Below are 27258 nucleotides of genomic sequence, written 5' to 3'. Positions count from 1 at the left end.
GTCCTCATCTGAACAATCTAGAGGCGAAGAATTCACAGGTGCACACCCTGTGTTTAGTAGCCAGTCGCTTTAAATGCATGTTGATTTAACAGGAATCAAACGCATTGTAAGAACAATAAGCAGGGCAATGCAGAGATATAGAGAGAGTTGTTTGCATCCATAAGACATACTATTGTTAGGATATCCGTGTGTGGCTGCTGTGATTGATGACATTGCTCCCCTGAGAGCAGGAGGTTTGACTGGACAGCTCCCTGGCTGTTGGTGGTCTTTTCTATACACCGCTTTGTATAGGGTTACAGGAACAGCGTTTGGCCTCTGACATCGCATCTTCGTATGCGAGTTGCCTGTTTGTGCTGCAGTGGTAATTTAAGATGAAGTCACTCAACTGTTGTCAGCAATTTCCTGCCGCAGGTGAGAATCCTGCCTCTGATATTTGCTTCTGTGTGGTGAAAGCTGTTGAAACCAATACTAGAAAGAGTTCGTTTTCCTACAGGGATGAGATGATAGATATTTTCATCAGCACTGTGTATAAGCTAGTATCTCTTCCACACAGTGACCCCTGTTATTGAATTTGTAGTCATCTAGATGCTTTTTTTCTGCTGGTTTTGCAGACTATGTATGACTCTGGCTTTCTGGGTAATGATGTGTGTCAGTTTTTCTGTTACGATTTATAGACCATCAGTTAATGCAGGGCAATGCACAGCATCACTGCTAGTTTACAGTCTCCTATAAGATTTACTAGCTGTAACTTTAATGGCTAAACTACTTCGGAATGAGAGTAATATTGGTTACACGCCATTGGATAACCCAGAATAACACATGCATGTATGCTCATGACTTAGTGGTATAGACACACCAATGACTTCCAATATGTATTTATGTGCTTATTTATTCAGTTATATAAAGAAAATGCACTTGTACTAGAGAGGAATAGATCATATGAGCACTGAAATGTAACATTTGTAAACAAAAGGAAATTAATTTAGAAATATGAATGGATAAAACCTTAAGCACTACCCTTTTCATTGACCTGTCTCCATTGCTTTTTTCCTGGTCTATTATTGTTCAAGCCACATGTGAGCTTAACTGACAGCTCTCTCCTTCTCCTAGGTATTTAAGTCAGTGAGAAAGCGATTGGCTGTCCTTATCTGAACTTTTATTTTGGCTGAAGCCTAGGTGTTAAGCATCTTAAAAAGCTTTCAGTGTCTAGATGTCGCAATAAGCCTTTCTTTTTTTTCCATTTCTGATTGAAGTGTCAAGATTTTACACACCGCATAAAAGTACTCCAATTTCTATGCCATAAAATATTATCAAGCATCACAGATGCATTTATCATATTTATAAAATGACTCCTGCACTTTGAAAATATTATTTTCTCTTAGTTCAAATTCTTGAGAGTTTGAAATGTTTGTTCTTTTTGAGGTTCAGACTTAATGTATTTGCAAATCAGTTTACACACCTTACTGTGACTAAATTATTTAATATGGTAGGATATCTACTATGGTTTTCAATTTGTTATGTTATCTTATCCTTGGCCCTATTACAAACCTTCATTCATTAGCATTTCATAAAACCAGAGGAAATGATAGGTTATTAACAAGTAGATAGCTGTGAGGAAAATAAATGTTGCCTCTTATCTCAGGCAGTAGTGAATATCAAAGCTGGAATGTGTGCCTTAGGTGTTTAAATCTCACCTGTCTTTAGTTCATACAAACCTTTTCCTTACCTTTTCTATAGTATCTTAGGACTTCACTTACTTTACCTTGACAAAGGCAATCACATAACTCAGTATGCCCAAGGCACACTGCCATTTTCTGGGAAAAATTCTGAAAATTTCCTGTGCAATCTCTTTTCAGATTACAACAGACCTCAGGCAGCGCTGTACAGACAGTCATACAGGAACATCCGCTTCTGCACCCATGGCAGCAGGAATCATAGCACTGGCACTAGAAGCAAAGTAAGCTTTTCATCCGTTCCCTTCAAACAAAGAACACAACGGTTAACTTCCTTTGAAAAGCCTCCCCGATTCCTATGAACATTCTTGGGTTTATCTGATGCAAAAATATCACCTGAAGGGAGTACTCATCTCCTTGTACAGCTCATGAACATGCCAGAATGTTTGACATATGGCTTTAATATGTACATATACATATGAAATGGAGGCTTTTGTGTTTCACTCTGTGTAATTGTAAACATCAAAGAAAAAATAGCTTAATCACCACAGGCAGTATACTGTTCTTTTCCTTCAAGATTGAAAGACAAAAGAAGCCTTTATTTGACTTTTCTATTATGTTAGTTTATTCTTACTATTTTACCTTTCATAGGAAAAGCTAAAAATAATATGTTTCTGTTCACTACATTGCATGACAAAAGCATTTCATTTGGTATGCAAAGAGAAATGTTACTCTTATGGACTACAACAGAGAATGTCTGAAGCTGATTGGCTAAAGGCAGTTTGTAATCTTTCATAAGTTCCCAGTGGCTTAAAGTATTATATTTGAGCATCATGGGGAAACCAACAGGGGGCAAACAATCTTTTTAAGGAACTATTTACCTCCAGGGGGAATCATTCAAACTTAAAAGAGTAGTGAGGAATTAAAACAAAGCCAAAAGGCGTATTTCTCGCTTTCATTGATATAGAATATGGAAGTGACAGATGTTACTTTTTTCTCTGAAGATCCTGTGGGGAATTTTAAAAAGACACTATGTGTGATGAAACATCTGTTTTCAGAAAAAAGGGGTGTACTGTAATCCCTAGTTAGTAAAGCAAATTTGATCCTTTATGGCATTCTCCGTAATCCTTGAATTGCAAAAAGCAGAAAGTCCCTTTTCAAATTGTAAGAAAAATCACTGTCCAACATTATGTTTTTAAGGTTTCTTCTTTAATTATCCTATTTACATTTGATATACATGTGTATCTCACATGCTTAATGTACAGAAATTAACAGAGAAGTTCTATAAAATATACAGTCTGATTTTAGTACAAGATAAGAAGCTGGACATAAAAGTGATTTGGGAATTATGTAATTTAATCAGTTTATTAATATATATTTTGTAAGGCTGATATAGTGGTTTAAAAGTGGTTTAGTGGATGATCAGAATGAGGTTTTAGATATTACTTTGAATCCCAGTTTGGCTCCTTTAGAAAATCCGTGCTGATAATGTTCTTGTTTAAAATCATATTCTTTACAGAATATTAGGTTTGACGAAAATAACATGGGCATATACACACACCCTGGTGACAACCAGTAAACTTACAGAAGAAAAGCAAATAAGCAATGGCCTACATAATTTACTTGTGTATTTTTAAACAGTTTCCTGGAACTTTGTTCACCCCAATTGGCAAATCAAAGGCAAATCAAATTGTCAGTGGTATTTACCACTGCTGTGAATGGATTCTACACTCTTACTATTGTGTAAAACTTATCTATTGTAATAATATCAGTGCTGTAAAGTGGTTCCCTCAAATATTAAAATATGCATTGTTGCCAGATTACATTTCTGAATTCTTGTTGCTGTATTTTTAATAATATACTTTGTAACATTTGACCAGTCACAACATGTTCATGTAATATCTTAGAACAGGGAGCTATTAACCTTCCTATCAATCATAAAATACCAAAGCATTTAACTGCTTAAGAATGTTTTTGTCCACTTTTTTGTAGCAGAAGTCAGGGTTTTAATGCACTTAATTATATAATTTGAATAATTTAAATACTGCAAATGTTTTGAATGAGAAAATCTGTAGCATGTCTTCAAAACTTTTTCATTTTCATTTATTTTTAGATTTTAATTTGTGTTGTTTGTAAGGTGGAAAGTAGAATATCCGGAACAGAAATACTGCGACATAACAATCCCACAGTAAATAGGTGTGCTCACTTGAACTTTGCTTAACAAAGCAACGGAATGCAGAAAAATATTACGCTATCCGGGCCAAGAGTCCAAGTAATGGCTACATAACAATGTCCCATGTGTAGTGCCTCTTTCACTAAGTGGAAATTACATTTTAAAAAGTAATGAAGCATTAAAAAGTCATAAGAATTGTATAAACAGTATGAAAGGTGGAGGATTTTTAGGCTAGTATGAGGGGACCTTTACATAATATCAGATGTTCCACTCAGTAATGTTAAGGCTTATTTTTCCAAGAACATTTAGTGTTTGCATCTCTATTAATAGAGGGCAGGATCATATTGTTAGGTCATAAGTAAAACCATTTTAAAGACATTTTAATTTTAAATATGAGTTCTCAGGCCTCTTCCATAACTTGTGGAAATAGTGTGCATAGAACAATTGACTGTTTGGCCTGCCTTTGAGAACGGCTACCGAATGCAGTATACTGCCTATGGTAAGCTAGACATATACTTTTATATATACACTATACTACCAAACATAATGGGACAAGCCTTCTTCTAGATTATTACAGAGGTCATGAGCTATATAGAAGTTGTATGGGCTCAAATTAGCGCCATAAGTATCGCATTCAAAAAAAAAATCACATACATTTTTTTTTTTATTGTAAACAAAAAAAAAACTTGAGAAAAAATTTATGTTGAGATCAAAAATAAAAAAATCGAATGCAAAATTTTTAGAATTGTAAACAAAAAAAATGTATCAAAAGCAAAAAAAAAAAAACGATAGCAAAACTCGCCTGCAGTCCCTGTTTTTGCTTGCGATGCTGCAATTTTTGCTTTCGCCGCCAGTTTCCTTGCTTTCGATTTTTTTTTTTTCGTTACAAGTTTTGGCGCTGTTTTGTCATGAGGGCGGGATTTATAGGGAGGCGTGGATCATGGGTCTCCATTGGTCCAGCCGGTTTGAGTGACGGTCCTTCCTAACCCAATCAGCGGCTGGTCTGGATGGTATCGACTGTCTCGGTTTCAACAGCAGCGCCGATTCAGCGACTCATTAAACCCCCTGTGTGCACAGACCTGCAGTCAAGAGCTGCACAATCACTGAATCCCACCGCCATTTGAGCCCAACATACAGCACTGAAACAAAACACAGGACTCACAGGCTACGTGCACAGTAACATGTTTAATATCATGTTCATATCAATGTAACCTGCAGAGCACTTTAATTCAGCTCCTCAGATAACACAGCGCCAGACTGATGTAGATCACGTCATTTAGCAAGAGGCAAATGGAGGGGCATCGTATTCATTAAGAACATGTGATGTCCCAGTTTATGTGTACATAAGAAACACACACACATACATACATGCACACATACACACATGCACACTATATATATATGTATAAAATTACTGGCGCCATTGATTAAGATGCGAATAAAGGCTGTATGAAATAAACACATGTAATATGTAGAAAGCGATTGTCCACAACTTTTATTAAAGCATGCTTTGTTTATAATTAAATTCCATGTAGTTGCTTCTTAGGAAACTTTGCTCCTATAGTTTGTCAGCTGTAAATCTGAATTTAGGACAGCAACAACTGCTATAATGAGACTTGGAGTTTTATTAGTGTACGTAATTTTCCTGAACGCTATTTAGAATGTATTCAGATTTGCCCATCTGTTGTTGGCTCTTTGTGTCCAGACAGTTTCTGTTTTCAATTAAAAATTAAAATTAAAAAAGTGTTTTGATTCTCAGTGAGCAAGGCTACAAAAACAAGTCCATGGCAATGTATCCCCTTTCATAAACCTTCAGAATTGATTTATTAGAGCTTTAAGTTATTATTTTTTTCTGTCTGTATTACTCCAAGCCACTCTGTACTTTCTGACCATCAGATTGCTTATTCTTTTTTATTTTCGATTAAGAAGAAATACCAGAGATTTCCTAGAAATAGAAGGAAAAGAAAATAGTGTCCTATGTTTTTATATATTGTCCCCAGTGACTGAAGGTTGTTGATGAGCTGACACAGTTTAAATGTATCTGAGGTCTTGGTTCATAAGTATTACACAAAAATGGGAATAAGACAATCCTGTTTATGCCAATCTGAAGGTTACCTTTTACTGATGTGACATTTCAAATCTTCCAGGGCTCATTGATGCTCTTCTGTCTTGGAAGATCCAGTGTCTCTTTAATTGGAACAGATGGAAAACATCTACTATTAATACTAATCTAATAATTAATCTGTACCTTTTTTTGTAAAAAGTTAGTCTTCCTGAGGCCGGCCATGCTTTATTCTTTGACTTCCCCTGGGGGATGTGGTGTAGTTCATTGAAATAATTAGTAATAAGTCATTTATAATGCGCCAGGATCATTAAAACTGTTAAGCAATAAGTAAGCCCTTGTGTGTCCACAGACGTCAATTTTCTTAACCTGTTGGGAAATATTTTAAATATTTATTTATTTATTTATGTATGTGTGTATGTCTTTACGTACTTATTTATATTGTTGTGCAAATGAAATATGTTAAGGTTCCCTATTATTTGGTGGAAGAAAAAAAACTATTTATGTAATCAGAGAAGAAGGGGGTAGAGAAAATGGGATCAACATAAAATATGAAGTATTTTTCAACAAATACTTGTGATTGTTTATTTACTTGTTTGTGTGTTTGTTTGTTTTCCTAATGCAGTGCAGTAAGGCTAATGTAGTATCTAGCTTGCTGGGAAAGCCCCTTGAGGTCAGTTATGCCTTGTAATTCTTTTTAAATATGTTTCAAATCTCTATGACAACTATGAAGGGGAGATTAAAAGGGTAACTTGTAACATGCGGGGTAATATTTGAAGCTGGGATGTTCTTTTAACTGGAACTAAGGCATAAAGAATATAAATGTGTGGTCATTCTGAAACAGTACTTTAGATATTGGTGACTTTTTTCCTTATGTTTGACTATTTTAAATATACATTTACATTTAAAATATACATTTTAATATTTTATATTTCAGTTCCCTGCTGACATGGAGAGATGTACAGCATATCATTGTGAAGACCTCTCGTGCAGGCCACTTAAATGCACCTGACTGGAAAACCAATGCAGCAGGATACAAGGGTATTTTCTCATGTTTTATTTTAAAGACAAATAATCTCATTAGTCTGTTCGAAATAATATAGTGCTTAAAAAAAACTATTTTTGAAACTGATAACAGAATGTTAAGGTGTTCATTATGTTCCCCAACCACACACACTCAAACATGTGAGGTATAAAACTGAGAAGTCTCCTGGCTTTCTACAGTTTTTGTTTTGAATGGTATGTTATATGCAAAATTAAGACTGGAAATGATTCATTATTACTAAGATATTTTATTATTTTCCACATCAAAAGCAGGTATATCTGGAATGTATTATATTTAATTTCTTCCTTCATCTTTGTTTGCAGTATTGTATCACATACAAAGATAATTTGTCTGAATTAATAATTTAATTTACCTCCAAATGACATTAAGCAACTTTCATGAAGGAAAAGGCACGGTCACTCTATCTTATACTTACAACATGTTTACAGGTTCCTGGTTTATATATTATTTTAGAGGGTTGCATGCTTCCCCTGTGAAGAGATTCAAATGAAAAGCATGCAAATTTTTTGGTGTTTTAAATAGCTGCAGCTGCATTCTGGGAAATATGCTGCTTCCTATGACAGGCTAGTGCATTAACAGACTAGAAAACTCATATTCTAGCATTCATACTACTTTGTGGACGTTAAGGTGACCTTGCCTCCAATATTTTTATTTTCCCTGAAATCTGAAAATAAATTGAATGCTAACAAATGTCATTCCTACTCATACTTAAATTATACTATACTATACTATACTATACTATACTATACTATTATTTATTTATTTATTTATTTATTTATTTTCATGAAATTCCATACCATGTTTGGTGGTGTATTCATATGCATGTGTGTGAGTCAGGGGCATAGCAAGGAACACAGTATTACAGTGGACATTTCATTAGGTATTTTATTTCATCATTATTGCTTGCTTCCCTGTATTTCTTATGAATCCCATACATTAGAGTTGGCAGAAGGTTTCTTTTCGACCCAGGATTTAAACAAATAATAATTTGATTTATAGGATCTCTTTTTCCAAGTCACACCAGCAAATCTTCTTATTTCATCTTCCCATTTGTCATGTGGTCTTCTTGTAGGTTTTTTTTATTCCCTTGGTATCCATTCCATGTGTCTGGGACATTGCCATTTTAACATTTTCACTTTTTCAATGACCTCACATACATTTGATTGTTTCACTAATCCATTTATTTGTTTTTTTGTCACCTCTTGCTATTCCAAGCATTCATCTTTCCATGCTACTTTGTGTTATTTCCAACTTCTGTATCATTTTTGCATGCAGTAACCAGGTGTCAGAGCCATACGTAAGCACTGGTAGCATGCATTCTTCAAATACCTTTTTCTTCAAGCAAATGGGTAAACTTCCTTTCAAAAGCTGCCATAACTTAATATTGTAGAGTTAGTTTAAGCTTCTATATGAACTTTAATTTACCACTTTTCAACAAGAAACAAAAGGAATTCCTTGTTCAGTTAAGTGCTAAACACATATTGAAGCCTATGTCCCAGGAGAAAGAATTCTCCTGCCCAGAGACTGACAGCAGTGAAGTCTCCTGGGAGAAGCCAGAGATTAGACATGTCTGTTGGAAGTTTTTTCAGACCTTCTGTGCTTCTCAGTTCAGGTTGAAGCTCATTTGATAATTCCTTTTCTGTAAGTGCCAAAAAGCTGTATCAGTGATTTTCTATGGAGTGAAGCCTCTCACAAAGCTGGGATTCTGTGCCCCACATATGTTAAATACGTAGCACGCTCCAATGTGTTTTACACATTTTAAAATTGGTTTATCATTCTAGGATAGGAGACGAGGAATCAAGCATTTTCTTTATTTGTGCATATTAACGGGACCCTATTTTGTTCACTAATACCATTCCCTCTTGCACTGCACAAATGCTCAGGGATGTGTCCATATTGAAGCACTTTTTGGGGTGAGGCGGGTAGAGATGTTCTCTATATTGTCTATTGTGTAAATGTCAATTTTAAAATAATTTTGTCACTAGCAAATGGTAGCAAATATGGTGGCACATTTTTGCTGGATTGTTATGAATTGTTGTTATGGATTGTTGCCCAGTTTATCCTTGTAATTTGCTTCAATCTTAGCTTACAAACTGAGTTTTAAAAAGCCATTTTAAAACAAATCTTCATGGGGGAGCATGCCCCCGCACCCCCCTAGCAGATGTCAGCCCCTCTATAATATTTACTGCGGATCCCAGTTTGGTTTGATTTTACAATCATCCAGTGTGTGGCAGGTTGGCAAATAACTTCCAGTGGAGATCGGGGAATCCTCACGATGGATAGCTCTGCAAAATCATCTGATCTCCATGCCATTGAAGATATGCGGGGGACCTCTTGAAAGAGATGTTGTGTGCTGATTAGATTATTCTAGCCCCATTCCACAGGTGGCCACTGCTCTTAGAGGAAGGAACCGTATAAACCTGCGGGAACTAATTGATTGGGCGCTTGTGTCCTCTTTGTTAGGCTCGTGCTGCACCTCAAGGTGACTACATACCGTAATGAGGAGTGTTCCCATTCCAGACCCAAAACAATCCATGACCCTGCTCAAAACTTTCCTGGGAGCCAGCCACAGTTGTTAATACGATATTGTTAGGTCTACACCGTCATTATCTTAAATCTGTGTCTGCCTTTTCAGATTATAATAGACAACTCATCTCTGTGAGTATTTCCCACCTAATAAAACTGAAATTAAAAGCATAACAGTATAATACATGGGAAGGTCATCTTGTGCTTTGCTTTTAATATTTAGTACATTACCCTTACTTAATACAGAATCTTTCCTGAAAATGTGACCAATTCTAAATAGCCTTTTGTGTGCAGTGTAAGGCAGTGTTTGATTGCACTGTACAAAATATATAACTTTTAAAACCTGGGGGTTTTCTCCATACTTACAGCCGGTAGTGAACCCACTTGAGCAAATTCTTTGAATTGCACAGGCAGCCAATATTAGCTCTCTGGAAAGTTTCCATGCAGGAGCAAAAGTAACAGGGATTGCATTTCATAACTTCATTCCTGGCATGATTTGTTTGACTTGTCTTTCCTGTACTTAAACTTTAAAAGTGGCAGTGTAACATGTTAAATTCATTGATTACAGCAATGCTTTTATTTTTACTAAATTAGGATAAATGTAATGTTTTCAGTTGCATTAATATAGCAGTTTCTGTGTCAGTTTCCTAATATATGGGTTGATTTTTTGCCTATTTCTAAACTCAGTGAGCCACCTGTATGGCTTTGGACTGATGGATGCAGAGGCCATGGTGAAGGAAGCGGAGAGGTGGAAACAGGTCCCTGCACAGCACATTTGTGTGGAGAATGCTGACAGGCAGATAAGGTAAGTGGAATCCTAGAAGAATCTCCAATTAAAGATGCACGTCGATGGTCACTTTATCTTTGACCTGCAATTTGATGAGTTATCTATTGGATTACCCTATTTTATTATCACTTCGGAATTTGTCTCCCTGGAAGTCTTCTATTTTAATGGAAGCACAAGTCAGTGCCTCATTCCAAATGTCAGACTCCCCTCAAAAGCAGATCAGAAAATCATTCAATATTTTGGGACTTTAAAAGTTGGTGACCTGAACTGGTTTCACTGTAGGACATTTCAATACTCATACTGGTCACACACTCAATCAGTTTGTTTTTTCTTAAAGCAGTCCCATTGATGAACGTACACATGATTTCAGCCAGAGTTACAGTACACTCCCAAATTACATATTTTGTTAATTGTGTGAGACCCTTGTAATTTGTGTTGAATTCTCAGTGTTTATTATTTGGTCATATTAGTAACTTCAGAACCCTTCAGAATATTCTAGTAAGGTAAGTTAATTAAAAGTAAGCCCTGGTTTAACAAACAAACCAGTGTTCTCATATTGTATGTACTGTGGATGCTAGTACAAATATCGTGGGTTTTTCTGTTGACTTTTTCCTTGTTGATTCTTTGTTCCCTCCCTCGTTTCCTGTCATATATTTGGTAGTTCATTCCCCTTTGTACTTCAGGACATGGTGTGTTCTTCTCTCACAGTGCACAAAACAGCCAGCCACCATTATTTGCTTTTATATTCTGGTATTTTATTGTATCTAAGTGAGAAAGCTTAAAGCAATACGTTTATTGTAAAGAGACATTCTGTGCATAATAAGTGTAGTGGTTCCAGATACAAATGATTCTTTGCCTAAATGAGAAGGTTCTTCTGTGTTTGAGATCATGGAGGAACACATAAAGATGAAAAATAGTATTTTCTACCCTGGGATCATTACAGAATATCAATATTGAAATGACAATACAGCACCTGCTCTCTGCTATTTTACACATGCCCATAACCTACTGTGTGGTGGGGGGATTTTACTAGAGGAAGTATATCTATGTATCATTTAAAGGTGGAACATACTGCTGTATGCTTTCTTAATGTCTTTATTCCATTGCAGAACTATTCGCCCCGATCACATAGTCAGATCAGTGTACAAAGCCACTGGTTGTGTTGATAACTCCAACAACCATGTCATCTACTTGGAGCATGTTGTTGTACGAATCACCATTACCCATCCTCGACGTGGTGACCTGTCCATCTACTTGACCTCTCCCTCTGGAACGAAGTCCCAGCTCTTAGCTAACAGGTAATACATGTATATATATCTTCTCACTTCCATGGTAAGTTTGCCCTCACATGGCATATCATATTCAGTGTTCATGATACCATAAAAACATATAGACCAGCACGGAGACAAACATCAAAAGTTATATCATATGGTTTTAAACTGGTGCTGAAGTAAATCATATATTTAAAATATGAGTGTATTTAATGGATAGGTTTTTTCCTTTGGGTGAGAGTCTTGAAAAAGTCATTTCATACACGAAAAGGGAAGTGACTTCAGAAAGGGTTTTTAATTTGCATGCATACAGAGCTAGCATTCCTGTCTTTTGTTTTACTTGCACAGAGATCTATTTCAGCTCATGAATTGTTAGGATGTGCTTGAATAAATTCAACCTTGAACTTGATTTCAGTTCAGCTTTACCCTTAGAATTTACAATTTGGTTTGTGTTACAGTAGAGTGTGATCCAAGATTGTTTGACAAATAAAAATAAATAGTTAAAAGCAGTCTTTCTTTTGAAAAAAATTAAATGGACTAGTGCAACCAAAAAAGAAAATCATATTGGCTTCCAGAGCACTGTGATTTCGTGGCAGCGCTCATTAAAAGAATGGCATGGGTTTGTACTGAGGCCAGTTCACACAGGACTATAGCATTTGGAATACAGGTGTGACTCAGCAAGACATCGGCTTCCCCTTGATATGCACCACATGTGTGATTGTTCCACAGTAGCTTTAGTCTAAATGAAAGGGTGCTCTGCAAGTCAAGTGACAGGTTGCTATATAAAATCAGATTCTCAGACTCCCTTTAGAATATGAAGTGAAAGCAAAAGGATATTTATCCGCTGTTGAATTTTGTTGATTTGTGATATAGTCTGGCACAGGGGGAAAAGGGGAGGAGATCTTAAAGTAGTTGCCTCCAAGTCAGTCAAAGGAACACTTGTTTTCCACAGTAAATGCGTTGTAGGAACTGGCTGGAAGCTTTGATTAGTCAGTTTTGACTCTGAATTTCCTCATCAGTCAACTTTGCCAGCTGAAAGATAGATCAGGCAGTTCCCTGCAGAGAACAGCTGGTCAAAGGAGGTTAGTGTATCCAGTGTCTGCAGGTGCAAAACCGTCAGAGGCACTGTGCTGTGTTTTCAAATATTTGGAAACCTTAATCTTAAAAAAAAAAAAAAAAAAGATACTTTTAAATAACGTACTGTTACTTAGAGACAATGACAGAGATCTAAATCCGTCATTTGTTTGTAGAAAGAGAATTCTTATCCTTGTTACATTTTTTAAATTTGAATTTCAAACTCAGTCAGTGTAAGCAGCTCTGTTTCTATATATTGTACCTTTTTTCATGGTATCATTGTAAAGATTGTGTCTTTTGTGCTGTTGCTTCGTATCACTTGTGTATGGATACATTTTTATCAGAGTAGTTTACAGAACAACAATATAGTTTCATCTGTCACAAAGACACTGCACTATGATACAAATTACAGGTGAATTAAAGTTCCTGTTGAGCATATCTATGTTATATGTATGTATACATTTCTTGTGGAATTACCCATTTTATATAATAATAATAATAATAATTATTATTATTATTATTATTATTATTATTATTATTATTATTATTACTTCTACTACTACTACTACTACCACCTTCATGGACATATGTTATTTAAGTGTCCCTGTTATCTGGTATTATAAATGTCAGGTGTTTTGATCTGAGTGCCCGCCATCCAGATGTCAAATGTTTCCCCGTTGCTAGGCTTTATATGTGCTTGTTTGCATGGGCAACCACCCTTACCCAAATGAAAGAAAGCAGCTGCACTACACATGCCCTGTGAAGTGTAAGCTAACAACAGGACCTATTGCTCATTACACTAAACTGGCAGGCCATACCCCATATGGGCTAATTTCTGATTGATTGCAAGGATCTCCTTTGATTTTTAATTTGTTTGTACAAATCAAAGCCATATTTACATGGCTGGTGTTTTCTTTGCCTTTTGTCGCTCTCTTTTGAACCTGCTGTGTTAATTGTTTTCAACACTGTTTTTCCCTGTGAAGCTTCCATTGTGAGTATGATGTTTAATCATTCACCATATGAAGAACCTGCATGGATTGTTTGAAAAGCTGTGAAACAGTGAAAGAACTGTATAGTTGACAATTAAACCCCATCAAATTTAAGAAAGGGTCTGCTGTGACATACTCACCCTTTATGTATAGAAATCTTAATTGTGGTCGACCCAGCACAGGAGTGAGGATTCAGTATAGTGTCATATGCAGTGAGAAGCCCAAGAGATCTGATTAGGCTGTTGTATATTATGTTACTGTTGTATAGTATGTGCATATGCAGCTTATATGTAATTGTTTGTTATGGTTTAGGTTATTTGATCATTCAATGGAAGGCTTCAAGAACTGGGAATTCATGACCACTCATTGCTGGGGAGAGAAGGCTGCCGGAGACTGGATTCTTGAGATTCATGATACCCCATCCCAGCTGAGAAGTCAAAAAGTACCAGGTAAGATTTTAAGGAAATTGAGGAATGAAAATCGACAGCAGTAGCAAAGCTATTCTGAAAGCTAAAGTGAAGTGAGTAATGTGGCTTCCACAGTTGACAAGGTGACAAGGTGAGCTCAATCAGCCGGTACTGTACACCCATATTACCCAAGCCTGCGTGACGATGACAGGACCAAAGGTTTTATATTTTGTGAGATGGCATTCTGATTTTAAAATGTTGTGCTGTTGAGTAACTCAGTCCTTTCCTCGTATACAGAACCTGTATTTGTTTAACAGTAAAGTTATTAAAGCAGAACACGCGAGAATCCTAAAATTAAGGTTTTATGCATCTTTATGTGTTGCTATAATATTTACGTAAGATGTATAGCTCTTTTCCAGTTTGATTCTATCATATAAGCAACTTTTAACTTAAAAAAATAAAAATAAAGCTGTTTCGAGGTTTCAGAATGTGTCGTGACATAACTTCCTGGATTACAAAAACACAGCGGAAAAACTACAAAATCTTCCCCATGGCAACTCAAGTCATTATGTTCAGTGGTGCATTAGCAATAACGTCTTTCCCAATAATAATAATTATATTGTGATTTTTTTTTTTCCTTCAGAATTAACGATCACCCTAACAACACTATATTTAAACAATATTAACATTTTAAGAAATGCCTAATAATATGACAATAATTAATCCATTTAGTTTAAATTTGGTGTGTTGTATAATAATATTTTTACTTAATCCATAACTGACATGATTGTTGTTGCTCAGAATTTCCTTATTATTCATACCGTTTCACTGAGACGCCATATGAAACAGATTCATCATTGCCATGTCCCTGACAGTTTTACATACTGGAACGTGATTTTTTCTTTCGTGTTGCTTCCTCTTCTTCTTCCTGGTCTGTCAAAAGTGGAGGAAAGGTGTGCTGGTGTGGGTGAAAGATCCAGGGCTCCGTCATCCAGTCACATACAGTTCCTGAAACACAGTCTATGTATTCTGTTAAGATTATTCAAACCATTTTGGTAACACTATACCTAATCAAATCTAATGCTAGATATTAGATTAAGGGTTATTAAATTACATAAATAAAAACAACAAAAACTTACTGGAAATATGTTTCTGAGATTTTTCATACAGTATAGCCACGCTTTTTATATTTCAAAAAGACTACTGAGTACTTCAGATTCTCCCTTGGTTGTTTTTGCATAGAGCACTATTTTCATTGCACTACATTACATGTACATGTGCCACAATCTATAATACACTGAGTTGAGAATTAATCTAATTATATATATACAGTGTATATACACCAATCAGCCATAACATTATGACCACCTGCCTAATATTGTGTAGGTCCCACTTTTGCCGCCAAAACAGCCCTGACCCGTCGAGGCATGGACTCCACTAGACCTCTGAAGGTGTGCTGTGGTATCTGGCACCAAGACGTTAGCAGCAGATCCTTTAAGTCCTGTAAGTTGCAAGGTGGGGCCTCCATGGATTGGACGTGTTTGTCCAGCACATCCCACAGATGCTCGATTGGATTGACATCTGGGGAATTTGGGGGCCAACTCAACACCTTGAACTCGTGATTCATCAGACCAGGCCACCTTCCTCCATTGCTCCGAGGTCCAGTTCTGATGCTCACGTGCCCATTGTAGGCGCTTTCGGCAGTGGACAGGGGTCAGCATGGGCACCCTGACTGGTCTGCAACAACAAACTGCGATGCACTGTGTGTTCAGCAATTTGAGCTACAGTAGCTCGTCTGTTGGATCGGACCACACGGGCCAGCCTTCGCTCCCCACGTGCATCAATGAGCCTTGGCTGCCCATGACCCTGTCGCCAGTTCACCGCTTTTCCTTCCTTGGACCACTGTTGATAGATACTGACCACTGCAGACCGGGAACACCCCACAAGAGCTGCAGTTTTGGAGATGCTCTGACCCAGTTGTTTGTCAAAGTCGCTCAGATCCTTACGCTTGCCCATTTTTCCTGCTTCTAACACATCAACTTTGAGGACAAAATGTTCACTTGCTGCCTAATATATCCCACCCACTGACAGGTGCCATGATAACGAGGTTATCAGTGTTATTCACTTCACCTGTCAGTGGTCATAATGTTATGGCTGATCGTTGTATATTCATTCAGACTTAAATTTAAAAGCTGCTATCTGCAACAGAGCAAACTCCTTAGGTGTCGATTGGGGTCTCCAAAAATGTATTTACAATATACTATTGTCAAAGAAATTATGCTTCACTTCAGGTTTGGGTTCAAATCAGTCTATACGCTTTATTCGGCAGTGCTGGACAGAAAGGCAGGATTCTCTGTACACAGGCAGATCTGTGTACTGTTACTACATTTCCTTATATGGAAATCGTATAAGTAGTTATTTTGCACACTGGAAAGTTACAATAATATTCAAAATTAGTAAAAAAGAGAAAAAAAGAACAAGGATTCAATTTGACTATGCGGTTTGACATTAAGGCTTAATTTTGTCTTAACTATCAGGCAGAAACTTTCTTATCAGACAGAAACTGTCTGACCCACACTTGACCCTTCTGCACGTACTCCACCTGAATTCTGAGGCCAGACACTTGGCTTCAACACTGTAATTTTTTGACTAGGTATTTATTTTCTGCTTTTCTCGTTTTCATTTACATTGGTGTTTTCACATACACCATGATCTCTTAGTGGATATTTTGTGGGAATTGAGTGAAACATATCAAAAACAGATTCTGCTAACATATAAATAAATATTTTTCTACCTAGCTCATTTTTCATTGTTTGCTTTTTTTATATTTGGGTACTTACAGAAGTTAATGTTTTCATTTCAGTTTGGACAAAACTTGATAAGCAATAATAACGACAAGCAATTAATTATGATCGTTATGATCATACAAAAAAAAAATTGTGCGTGTGTCGTAGTCACCTCAAGCTGGAATGTTGGGACAGCATATATTTTTAAACAACCCCAGTTATACAAAAGACAAAATTTACTTTGTGTAGATTGTTCTGGAATTAGAAAGTTACTATTTACCTTTGCGAATACAACCAATTCCAAAAATCACACACTATAACATATATTACTGTGCTTTAGCCTATTCACACAAACCAGCATAGGCGAGTGGTATAATTCAAGTGATGCAAATGTTGGAATGCACTGTGATCAAAATGATCACCGATCAGCAGATTCAAGATTTTTTCCTTTTTTTTTTTTTTTTTTTTTAATGTGGAATTGTTTACTTGCAAAAATAATTTCCGCTGTGCATTGATTTCCTCTGCTCTTGCAAAGGAGAAAAGAATGACCCTGTCTTCACAGTTTATCACTTCATGTTGTCTATGGAAATTAATTATTACCAAGGAGTAAGAAATGCTAACACTCGATTGACTTGATAATATGACTCGAGTTGCTGTGGGGAAAACAAATCTGGTGCTTTGTAGATTTTTCGCTGTTTCCTATATCCAGGAAGTTATGACACAGAACATCCTGAAACCTTAAGAGCATACATGATGACTTTTGACATCCACCATTATTTGGTAAGTTTAAAAATAAAAAATGATAGAATTGAACAAGAAAAGTGCTATACATCTTATGTATAGTAACATGTAAAGAAACATAAAACCAATTTTAGAAATATTGTGTGCAAGTTCTATTTTTAGATCAACCCACTCCAATAATTCTGATCTATAGTATAGTTTATCTACATCATCTACTTGCTGCTTATTAAAAATCTCTTAACAGGAGGCACAATTATGCCTGTTCTACAGTTGATTGCTCTTTCTTGTCAAATTATTCAAGAAATGGAAATCTTTGGTCATCCTGTTAAAATTCATATTTTTATTAACGAAAAACTGCTAATATTTTCTATTCTCATTATTATGTAATTCAATTCTCAATGATCAAATGGCAATACAAAAAAAAAAAAGTTTAACGTTTAAGAGCCACAACGTTTATCTCTATGTGGCTCTTTTAGAGCCAAAGGATCTGGTTCCATTCTGTTAACTTCATTATATTTCAGATTAATGTACTCCTTGAATTATATACTGTAATGTGTACATCACTTTCAGGAAAAAAAGCTGTTTTCTTCATCTACAAATTACAGGAAAACTAAAAGAGTGGTCACTCATTCTTTATGGCACTTCCGTTCACCCATACTCCTTTTTACATTACGAGAAACCACGGTCAGCAGACGTCGTTGAAGAGGACTGTGGCATAGAGGAGTACCATGGTAAGTCCAGCTGTCACTAACTGCAAGGACAGTGATACACACTATAGCTGGAGCCCTGCTGAAGACAACTGTAGTTTTGAAAAGAGATTGGATGACAAAGCAAATCATGAAAGTTTGATTTTGTTTTAAAGAAGACACTTGATTGAAATGATATGCACATTCACACCTCAAAACATAACAGCCTGATATTCTGAATAAAACCATTAACAATTTGTATACAATGAAGGGAAAATAAATTAAATTCCAAGCTTAAGTGCATTCTAATGTCTACAAGTCCTGCCTTGTGAGAAAAGGGAAAATGGGATTCCTGTTTCATGTACAAAGAATCACCTATACTGTATGCATAGTAATATCTGCCACATGTGGGGCATATTGTGTATATAATGTTTCATGCCCTTGAAAAAGTAAAAAAGATATGTTAATTCCAAGACATAGATATGGTTATAGCTGGTCTTCATATCAGATTTCATAATGACACCTAGATCATTACACCCTGCAATGTAATTATATATGAAAAGAAAGAGGATGTAGTTGAAAACCATTTTATCTATAGAAAAATGCTTTTTAGTACAAGAATAATTAATTTAATTTAGGTGAATGACACTTGGGGATTTCCAGTATTTTGTAGTAAGACAGAACTGCAGATTAGAAAAATGTGTGTGCAAACCAAACTTTAAACAAATACAACAATTATGGTTAATATCAGTTTAGTCCACATCAGTTAAGGGTTTTGATTTGACCCATAGCCTCAAGGTCTACAACTGATTTTTGAAAGTATAGTAAACAAGCTTCAGCCAAGGAAATCTCAAACATATGTTCCTGAAGATGGAAGAATAATGACATACCTGTGACCACCTTTCCCCATTATGCCAGGAGATAAGTGAAGAAGTTAAGGGAAGATCTGAATACACCACACCTGGACTATAATTGCAGTGGGGATTGATGGGATTTATGACTCCATTATAAAATGGTTGTTTTCTGTTAAGAAGGGAAACCAAACCTCAAAGTGTTGAGAGTTAAGTGTCTTGTTTTCTTTCTTAACTTGAAGGACCTTGTGACCCTGAATGTAACGAGAATGGCTGTGAAGGACCTGGACCTCATCAATGCATTAACTGTTTACACTACTTCTTGAAGTTTAAAAACAACACAAGGTTAGACTGTGAATTTTGATTGAAGTGGGATCTGAGGTAGATAAAATCCTAAAGGCAAACTGAAGCGCATTAGATACTGTCCTCAGTGTCTTCAAAAGAAGGTACAATTATTGTGGACATCTGGCTAAGAGTAACCATTAATTTGGCAATTTCTTTTATTGTGGTTTGCTCTTTTGTTTTTCTTGAACATGTTACTTAATAGGGAACATCTTGTATGTTTGCAATTAGGATCAGTCTTACACTGATTGAAAGCAACCAAACAAGGACAAATGCAGGCCTTCAGATCTCAGGTGTATAATAAGTATTCCAATACAAACAATTGCAGGTGCAGACAATTTAAGAGACCCACTTCAGTAGACCTCACATGTCTTTCTTAACATGCATTTTAAATATAGAATCATAGGTGGATAATGACAAGGTCAGAACATAAAATACAGCTTCTGTGCTTAAACAATCACTTTAAGATGTGGAGTGGCAAAGATCACAATGCCATATAATTTAATTGAATCCCTGTGTTTTTTTTTTTGTGAGAGGTCTGAGACCAAGTGAAAACCAGCAGGAGAATTTTAAGAAATACATTTTTGCTGAAAACATCACTGATAGACTCAAGGGTCATTTACATAAAGCTGATGTATACAGAAGTTTAGTTTCTCTGCTCCATATACTTCCTGCAGTTCTGCTCCACAAACAGAAGTATGGTGGAATGGGCAAGTGCCCCTTAATGACTCCTCTCTCTTGTATATAAGTTTTCATTTATATTCATCTGGATTTCCCATTACATAATTCCACCCAATGTAAAAATAAATACAATTTCTGCAAGCTGAAAATCTGTATTAAAACAACACAATCAGTAACTGGGAAGTCACAAAAGTACACTTTATTTTGTGTTATTTGTATGCTGGCCAGTCAGCCAGACAACAGATAAACTAACGACAATGAGGGATTCAGTTGAATTATGCAGCAGCTTCACATTAGCACAGTAAAATATCTATGGTTTTGATTTATCATCAAAATTACCCAGCCAATGTAAAATAAATGGGTAAGAAACAAACAAAAAAATCTAAGTAATACCTTGGTTAATTGATCTTGCAAACAGTCCCATCAATATGGTACTGTACAATCCATCCAGTTGATGCAATGGCTGTTTACTGCTGACAGAAGGGTAGTTTGGAAAAGTGAAAATCCTATTTTTCACTGTATGTTTAGCTTTAATGGAACAATACTTTGGACAGCAGTTGCTCTTTCTGTATATCAGATTGTTTTAAAAAGCTACTGTATGTTGCAGTGTGGTCCTCACCAGATTAATTTATAACACTAAAAAAACAAACAAAGAAAGGAATGAGAGGAAGCATTTACCAATGGTTTATTTGGCAGACTGAGATTTCGATCACTTAGAGCTTATGTCTGTTTACTTTAATGTTTTTGTAGGCTTATGGTCAAATATATTATATTTCTTGAATCGCTGCATCACAAGAATTACAGCGATGAGGTATATTATGGCTGTCAGCCAGTATATATAAAGATCTTCATGTCCATAAGTGCTGTTTGATTTAGAAATCGGCACCTGTTCGCACATGTGCTGTATAGTACCAGCATACATGATACAGCAAGTCAATGTGAAGCTTTGTAATGTATTTTTCCAAAGGCAAAAACTGTGGTGCTAGTGGTGAATGTGGTCTATTGTAGTTTGAACATAAAAGTTGCTGGTCTTGTTTTAAGTGTTGAATGTGTCTTCTGCAGGACGTGCGTTTCTGAATGTCCCTCAGGGTTCTTTAGAGATGACAGAAAGCGTTGCAAGAAGTGCTTTGGCTTGTGTGAAACCTGTGTGGGTAGCCGTACTGACCAGTGCACTTCCTGCAAGCCTTCCCACCACTTGAATGAAGAGACCAATAGCTGTGTGTCCAGCTGTCCTGACAACTTCTACCTCGACAATGGCAAGTTGCTCCCTAATCTCAATCTCGGGAATCATTGCAGACAAATCCATTTAATTTGCAGCAGCATCAAATGCCTAAATTACCGATTGGAAAGATGGAACTGAAACATATTTGAATTCCTTAATTTGATGCGTAAAGCAACCTAATTGATTGGATACTAAATTCATGTTTGTTTTTCATTTTTGTTTTAGCTTTTTAATTAAATGATATGCATGGTGCATAAAATTTAAAATAAACAGATTCCAAGTCAATATTCTGAAACCTTGTCCTTCTCATTCTTTCTGAGTTAAGTATGGAGTACTGTCTGCATAGTGCATTGCTGGAAATTGAATCAATCAAAATCAGGATGGTACATTTTAGTTTGTTTGCAGAACAGAGCAGACATTTTGCCGTGCATATTATAAAGTACTACCTGGCAAGAGCAAATTACATCTCATAACTCAGAAAAACGGTTTATGAATAATTCAAAAATGAAACTTCTGTCCGCAATTGTTCAAAAGAGTTATACTTGTAATGTGCACATTTCATACCATGTGATGCCAGCCATCTTAATGGATTTTAATAATCTATAAAGTAACTTTTTCTTCATCCTTGATTCAATTATTTACTGGTTGTGATTAGTTTTTGTATCACTGAAAATACTTGAGCACATGGCTTGTCCTAACCGGTTGAAAGCATCAGTGTGCTACCAAATCAAGTGTCTTATCACTGTCCTTGCAAACCTTTTTTTCTTTGTAATTATTACTTATTTGTTTGGGATTTAATATAATTATAAGGATACAATGGAGTAGTCATTCTAAGATTGAATAGGGATTATGTTCAAAACATCAGCCTTCTCATACACAATGATATTATGTAGCAGGTTTATTTTTCTTTCATTGTTTCATTCAGCTTTGTTTCGACTATTAACTTTTATATGTGGTTTTAATTCAGTTAATCAGTGTTTAATCAGTATTTACAGTGTAAATACAGTCCTGATAAACTGTATTTTAAGTACAACTCAAAGCACAAAGTTTAAGACCTAGTAGTCCAGGACAAGTTTATTGTGAAATACTTTAATGTTATCACCTACAATATTACATCTTTAGAAAAAGAAAAAAAGCATACTCACATTTTGATTTATGTCTTTTTGTAATGTGTTTAACTCAAAATGTGTGTCTCCCTCATGTTGACTATTTCAGCCTAATGTCTGAATTAAAAAGCATAATTTTACACCTCTGGTATAATACTTATTTGGTTTTCTTTACAGATGAGAATGTATGCAGGAAATGCAGTGAACATTGTAAAAAATGCACATCTTCTCAAGTATGTACAGAATGCCGACCAGGAATGAGGTAAGAGATCCAGACAGTAGTCCTTTACTGTGGCCGGCCTAACTCATATGTGAATGGGGTCATAGATTTAGGCCGGCCCTGGGCCGGGTCAAAACTAGTCCCGCATTTCGACCCGGCCTAAATCTTTCGACCCGGCCTAATGCCGGCCTAAATGTGAATGTGAACGCGACACACAGAATAAACACACAATAAACATGGGCACCAAGACAGCTCACACCACTGCAGGACACACAGTATTGTCACAGTATTTTTTGAATGTCATATCGATCTATAGCCTTAAATGTTCTGATACATTTCGCTAGCTCACATCTTTATATATATTATAAGTCTAGGCTAAGTAATGAGTTATAATGATGTAAACAGTTCAAACTACTCGGTCGATTAAAATAAAAGTGTGGGTAGCTGGTAAACTTGCTATTGTTTGTTCTTGTACTAAGTATGATTGAAGTCTGGAATTTAACAGCATGCATTTTACACGTGAAAATTGCATTGTGAAATTGTAAACGGTATCATAACTTTATTACTTTTCTGAATTTTGCATTAAAACAATATAAATTTAAACAAAGCAGGTTTCCACTCAAATCAGTGCATTTTAATACGAGACCAGCTATTTACTATGCAATCCGAAATGTGATTATATTGAGCTGAGCAGTACAATCACAAATGCCAGCGTTAGAGGTGACAACTGGGACGATGCAGAAATGAAAGCGCTGTTTACAATGTGGATGGAGGATAAAGTTAAAAAAGAAACCGCAGGAAGTGCACAGCGCTGCTGTCTGAGGATATAACAATCGACGCATCACAGAGGCTGCTTTCGATGCATACGATTGCATACTAATGCACACGATTTCTTGTGATTTAATGCAGATGTCCTAATAAAGGTGCTTCGCTTTCGGGTGAATTGTATAACAGCACTTTTAGACTTGCAGAACCAAGAATAGACATTTGAAAAGGGAAATATATGACTTAGATTCCCCATTGAACCAGCACATTTTTAATTATTTTAGAAAGCTTCGGCTGCAAAGGGTTAAGATTACTTTCAAATAAAATATAGAACCGAACAATAATAGCCGGCCTAATAAGTGTGAACGGGGTCTAAGCTGATTTGGGATGGTGGCTTTTTCTTCTAAGATAAATCTGTAAAATACAAAGCACCTCAGCAAAGTGAATGAGAACAAATATAAGCAAACATATACCGGATGTATGTTTTTAAAGTTCTACATTCTCTGGAAAAACTCTGGATTACAGTTGCCTGTATGCAGAACTTTATTCTCAGTGGTATTTGTGTAATAGTGGTTAAAGTTGTTTTTATGAATATTTAAAAGTTGTGAAATATGTTTCAGATTAAGATGTTTCTTCTTGTCCAGCACTAATATTTCAAACACAAGTTAAGATTTCACATATTTCCACACAAATGCAAAATGTTAAGAACGCAGAGTATTTTTCTTGGAAATTTACTAACCAAAGACAGCTGTTTCTTTTAAAAAGATGTGGAGATCATGAGGTTTACTTTACAATAGACATGTTAAAATATGTGTTTCCTTAAAACTGTTTTGTTTGACATCGACTGGATTGTTTTATATACTATTGCCTGCATAAAACTCAGCCCAATATATTGAATGAGGAATTTAGAGATTAAGCTATGTGTTATATAGGTCAATCTGTTTGGTTTGGTGTTATTCCTTTTATGACAAATTCCTGCAGTGCTGATGTTGCATGGTCTAGGATACTTTTCCAAATGTCTGTGTGCATATGTAGATATATTGAATATATCTATAATTTTCACTGTGTTACTTTCACAACTTGCTGCATACCAGTTTACTTCTGTTCCTGTTATAAATTATAAATGCATATTTGTATTTGTTTAAAATTGAATAATCATACACTACCGGTCAAAAGTTTTAGAACACCTCAATTTTTCCAGTTTTTATTGAAATTTAGGGCACCAAATCCAAGTGCTTCACTTTAATCCCATATGTACTCTTCACTGTTGTGTTGACACTCTTCACTCTCAGCTCTCTAACGATGTGAAGCATTCTCTGATTTGGTTTTTAAACCCCCCAACCCCCACCCCACGCGTTTACCGCTTACTTTTGTACCATTTCAGGTTATTCACTGGATTTGAACTGCTTAAATTTCAATAAAAACTGGATAAATTGGGGTGTTCTAAAACTTTTGACCGGTAGTGTATATGATGGGATTATACCAGTAAAATGTATTTTAGCATTTCTTTCCAATACATGGTATGCAGTTAGTTATGTTGATCTTCACTTTCAGATTAACTATGTTTTTTCCAATGCTTTGGGATTCAGGTTACAACACTTGTGCTCACCGTTTATCGAATGAATGCAGAATTATAAAGCAAATCAGTTTTGCTGCTTTATATATAAAGACTTCTACAGTATACAATTCACCGAACTTTATCCATACATAAATAACCCAATACATGTTCTGTCTCTAGTTTGCAGGGGAATAAATGCTTAATGAGTTGTGACCCTGGAAGCTACTACAATGGCCATAGAAGGGAATGTGAATCCTGTAACCGGGCTTGTGCTACTTGTGCAGGTAATCCAGATGACTATAAAAGATCTGAGTGTGGCGATGCTACCCCAGTTTGAATCCTGCATGTGCAAAGCAGCTGGTGTTTCATTCTTCCAAGAAATTAATGCAATTTTCGCCCACACAATCTTGGTGACAAGAATTGGGCAATACAGACTGCTACTGGGCAGGCTACTGAGTAGAGGATACAGTCCGAGTGTTGCCACAGTGAAACATCCACCGAAAATCAATCTGGTTGCCAAGCTGGAAGAAGGAACAACTTAGTCAGTTAGATGTGAAGATCAAAGTGCTTAGTTAAGGTTTAAAATTACTGTTCCAAATCAGACAACCTGTAACAGATATTGTGGTTTTCAGAAGCAGTAAATGAATAAATAAAAAGCTATTACATATTACTGGATTCTTGCGTGTTGTCATTGTAACCTTTTTATATTCTCGTCTCAGGAACAGGACCGGAGGCTTGCATCAAGTGTGCTGAAAATTACTTCATGGAGGAATGGAAGTGTGTGTCCAACTGCAGCCCTGGTTACTACTTAGATCAAGAGTCACCAAATACTTGTAAAAAGTAAGAATCAAACTCTCTTAACCAATGTTCTTGTAATAAAAAACTGGATTGTTCTCCTTTCTCGTATTTTTCACAGGCTGATTGAATTAGTATCATCTGCACTATTTAGTTAGTCCTTAGACTAGCCTCAAGAGCAAACATTTTATAAAAAATGTATACAATGCTCTGGGGTTCCCCACTACAATATTTCAGAGGGCCACATGAGTAACTGTGTGATTTTTATTGAAGGCACCTTGTGAACAAGTGAACAAGCTTTGTAATATTCTGATAACAGGTTGAATGGGTGGGTGTAGTTTAAATTAAAATCTAAACAAAATAGATAATTTGGGACTCTCACAGGGTAAATAAGATTTTGTTTGTAATATTATCCACACTTGTCTTCTCTGTTTATTTATCTGCATGTATGTTCATACAAAGGTTTTATTCCCAAGATAAAAGAAGAGAAAACATACATTCAAATACAATACAATATTCATACAGACAGTTTTCTTTGGTTTATTTTATTTCAAGATGTGATGCAAGTTGCTATTCCTGCACTGGACCCGGAGAGCAGAACTGCAGCAGTTGTATAAGTGGATACAACTTAGAGTCAGGTGTCTGTGTGGTCAGTACCATTTGTAAAGATGGTGAGTACAAATTTCAGTATAATCAATGCATTAGGAATGTGCATTTTACAATGCAGAAGAATACCTGTTGACTTATTTAGTTATGAATGTAGTTTCATCAAAAGAAAATCTTGCAGCTGATTTAATTTTTTTTTCATTAATATCTTTGCTGCTGCTCAGGTGTAGTTTTTTTGTTTTTTTTATTATAACTAGTGCAAGTCAATATTTCTTTCAAGAACCTGTGATATCCAAATAATTAATCATATTAATTGATCAGCATGGACCGGAAGTTATAAAATTATTAATCTTGAAAAATTATCCCCAAAACTATAGCAATAATGTATATGCCTTACAAACTGATGGTTAATATTTGTATTATAATTTTTTGTAGATTTAAGTGTTATATTATTGATGACAGCTTGATTAATTAACCTCAGTACAGTATATAAAGGGGAAAAAAACACTGAGCTTCTCCTAATGCAGTTTGTATGGATTGTTTTACGCATACAATCCTAATTAGATCTAAAATGTACTGTAAAATTTGTCAGACCTGAATAAATCAGTAAAATAAATATTGACAAAATACTGTTATGTAGTTATATCTACTTTTAAAAATGCCATCTGAAAATGTATGAATTATTTATTCATATTGCTCTATACACTTCTCTTTTTCATATCTTACTTTTATTCTTATTTCCTTTATCAACTCATATGAAAACTTTCTAATAATAAAGTAAATTAGTATTTATTTTTGAATTCCAATCAAGTAATCATCATTTACTTCTAAATTGCACTTGTCTAAAAACAAACCAAATTTTAAAATGTCT

General features: G+C 35.7%; 1 protein-coding gene across 4 annotated transcripts in view; it reads left to right on the top strand.

Moving 5' to 3' along the window:
• Nucleotides 1–27258, top strand: part of pcsk5b (proprotein convertase subtilisin/kexin type 5b) — a 117824-nt gene that overhangs the window by 56390 nt on the left and 34176 nt on the right. For 3 of the 4 annotated variants that reach the window (XM_066711132.1, XM_066711135.1, XM_066711134.1), the window contains exons 9-20: nucleotides 1857–1957; nucleotides 6846–6949; nucleotides 10188–10305; nucleotides 11397–11585; nucleotides 13934–14070; nucleotides 18161–18286; nucleotides 19335–19437; nucleotides 21178–21371; nucleotides 22621–22705; nucleotides 25167–25270; nucleotides 25706–25826; nucleotides 26337–26452. In XM_066711132.1, the coding sequence (XP_066567229.1) occupies nucleotides 1857–1957; nucleotides 6846–6949; nucleotides 10188–10305; nucleotides 11397–11585; nucleotides 13934–14070; nucleotides 18161–18286; nucleotides 19335–19437; nucleotides 21178–21371; nucleotides 22621–22705; nucleotides 25167–25270; nucleotides 25706–25826; nucleotides 26337–26452 (1498 nt within the window). The remainder of the gene's footprint in view (nucleotides 1–1856; nucleotides 1958–6845; nucleotides 6950–10187; nucleotides 10306–11396; nucleotides 11586–13933; nucleotides 14071–18160; nucleotides 18287–19334; nucleotides 19438–21177; nucleotides 21372–22620; nucleotides 22706–25166; nucleotides 25271–25705; nucleotides 25827–26336; nucleotides 26453–27258) is intronic. The other variant, XM_066711133.1, reaches the window with a different exon arrangement.

The sequence above is a fragment of the Amia ocellicauda genome, chromosome 8 (genome assembly GCF_036373705.1).
Source record: "Amia ocellicauda isolate fAmiCal2 chromosome 8, fAmiCal2.hap1, whole genome shotgun sequence".
NCBI lineage: Eukaryota > Metazoa > Chordata > Actinopteri > Amiiformes > Amiidae > Amia > Amia ocellicauda.
Note: the sequence above shows the minus strand (reverse complement) of the source record. Positions and strands in the feature narration are given on the sequence as shown.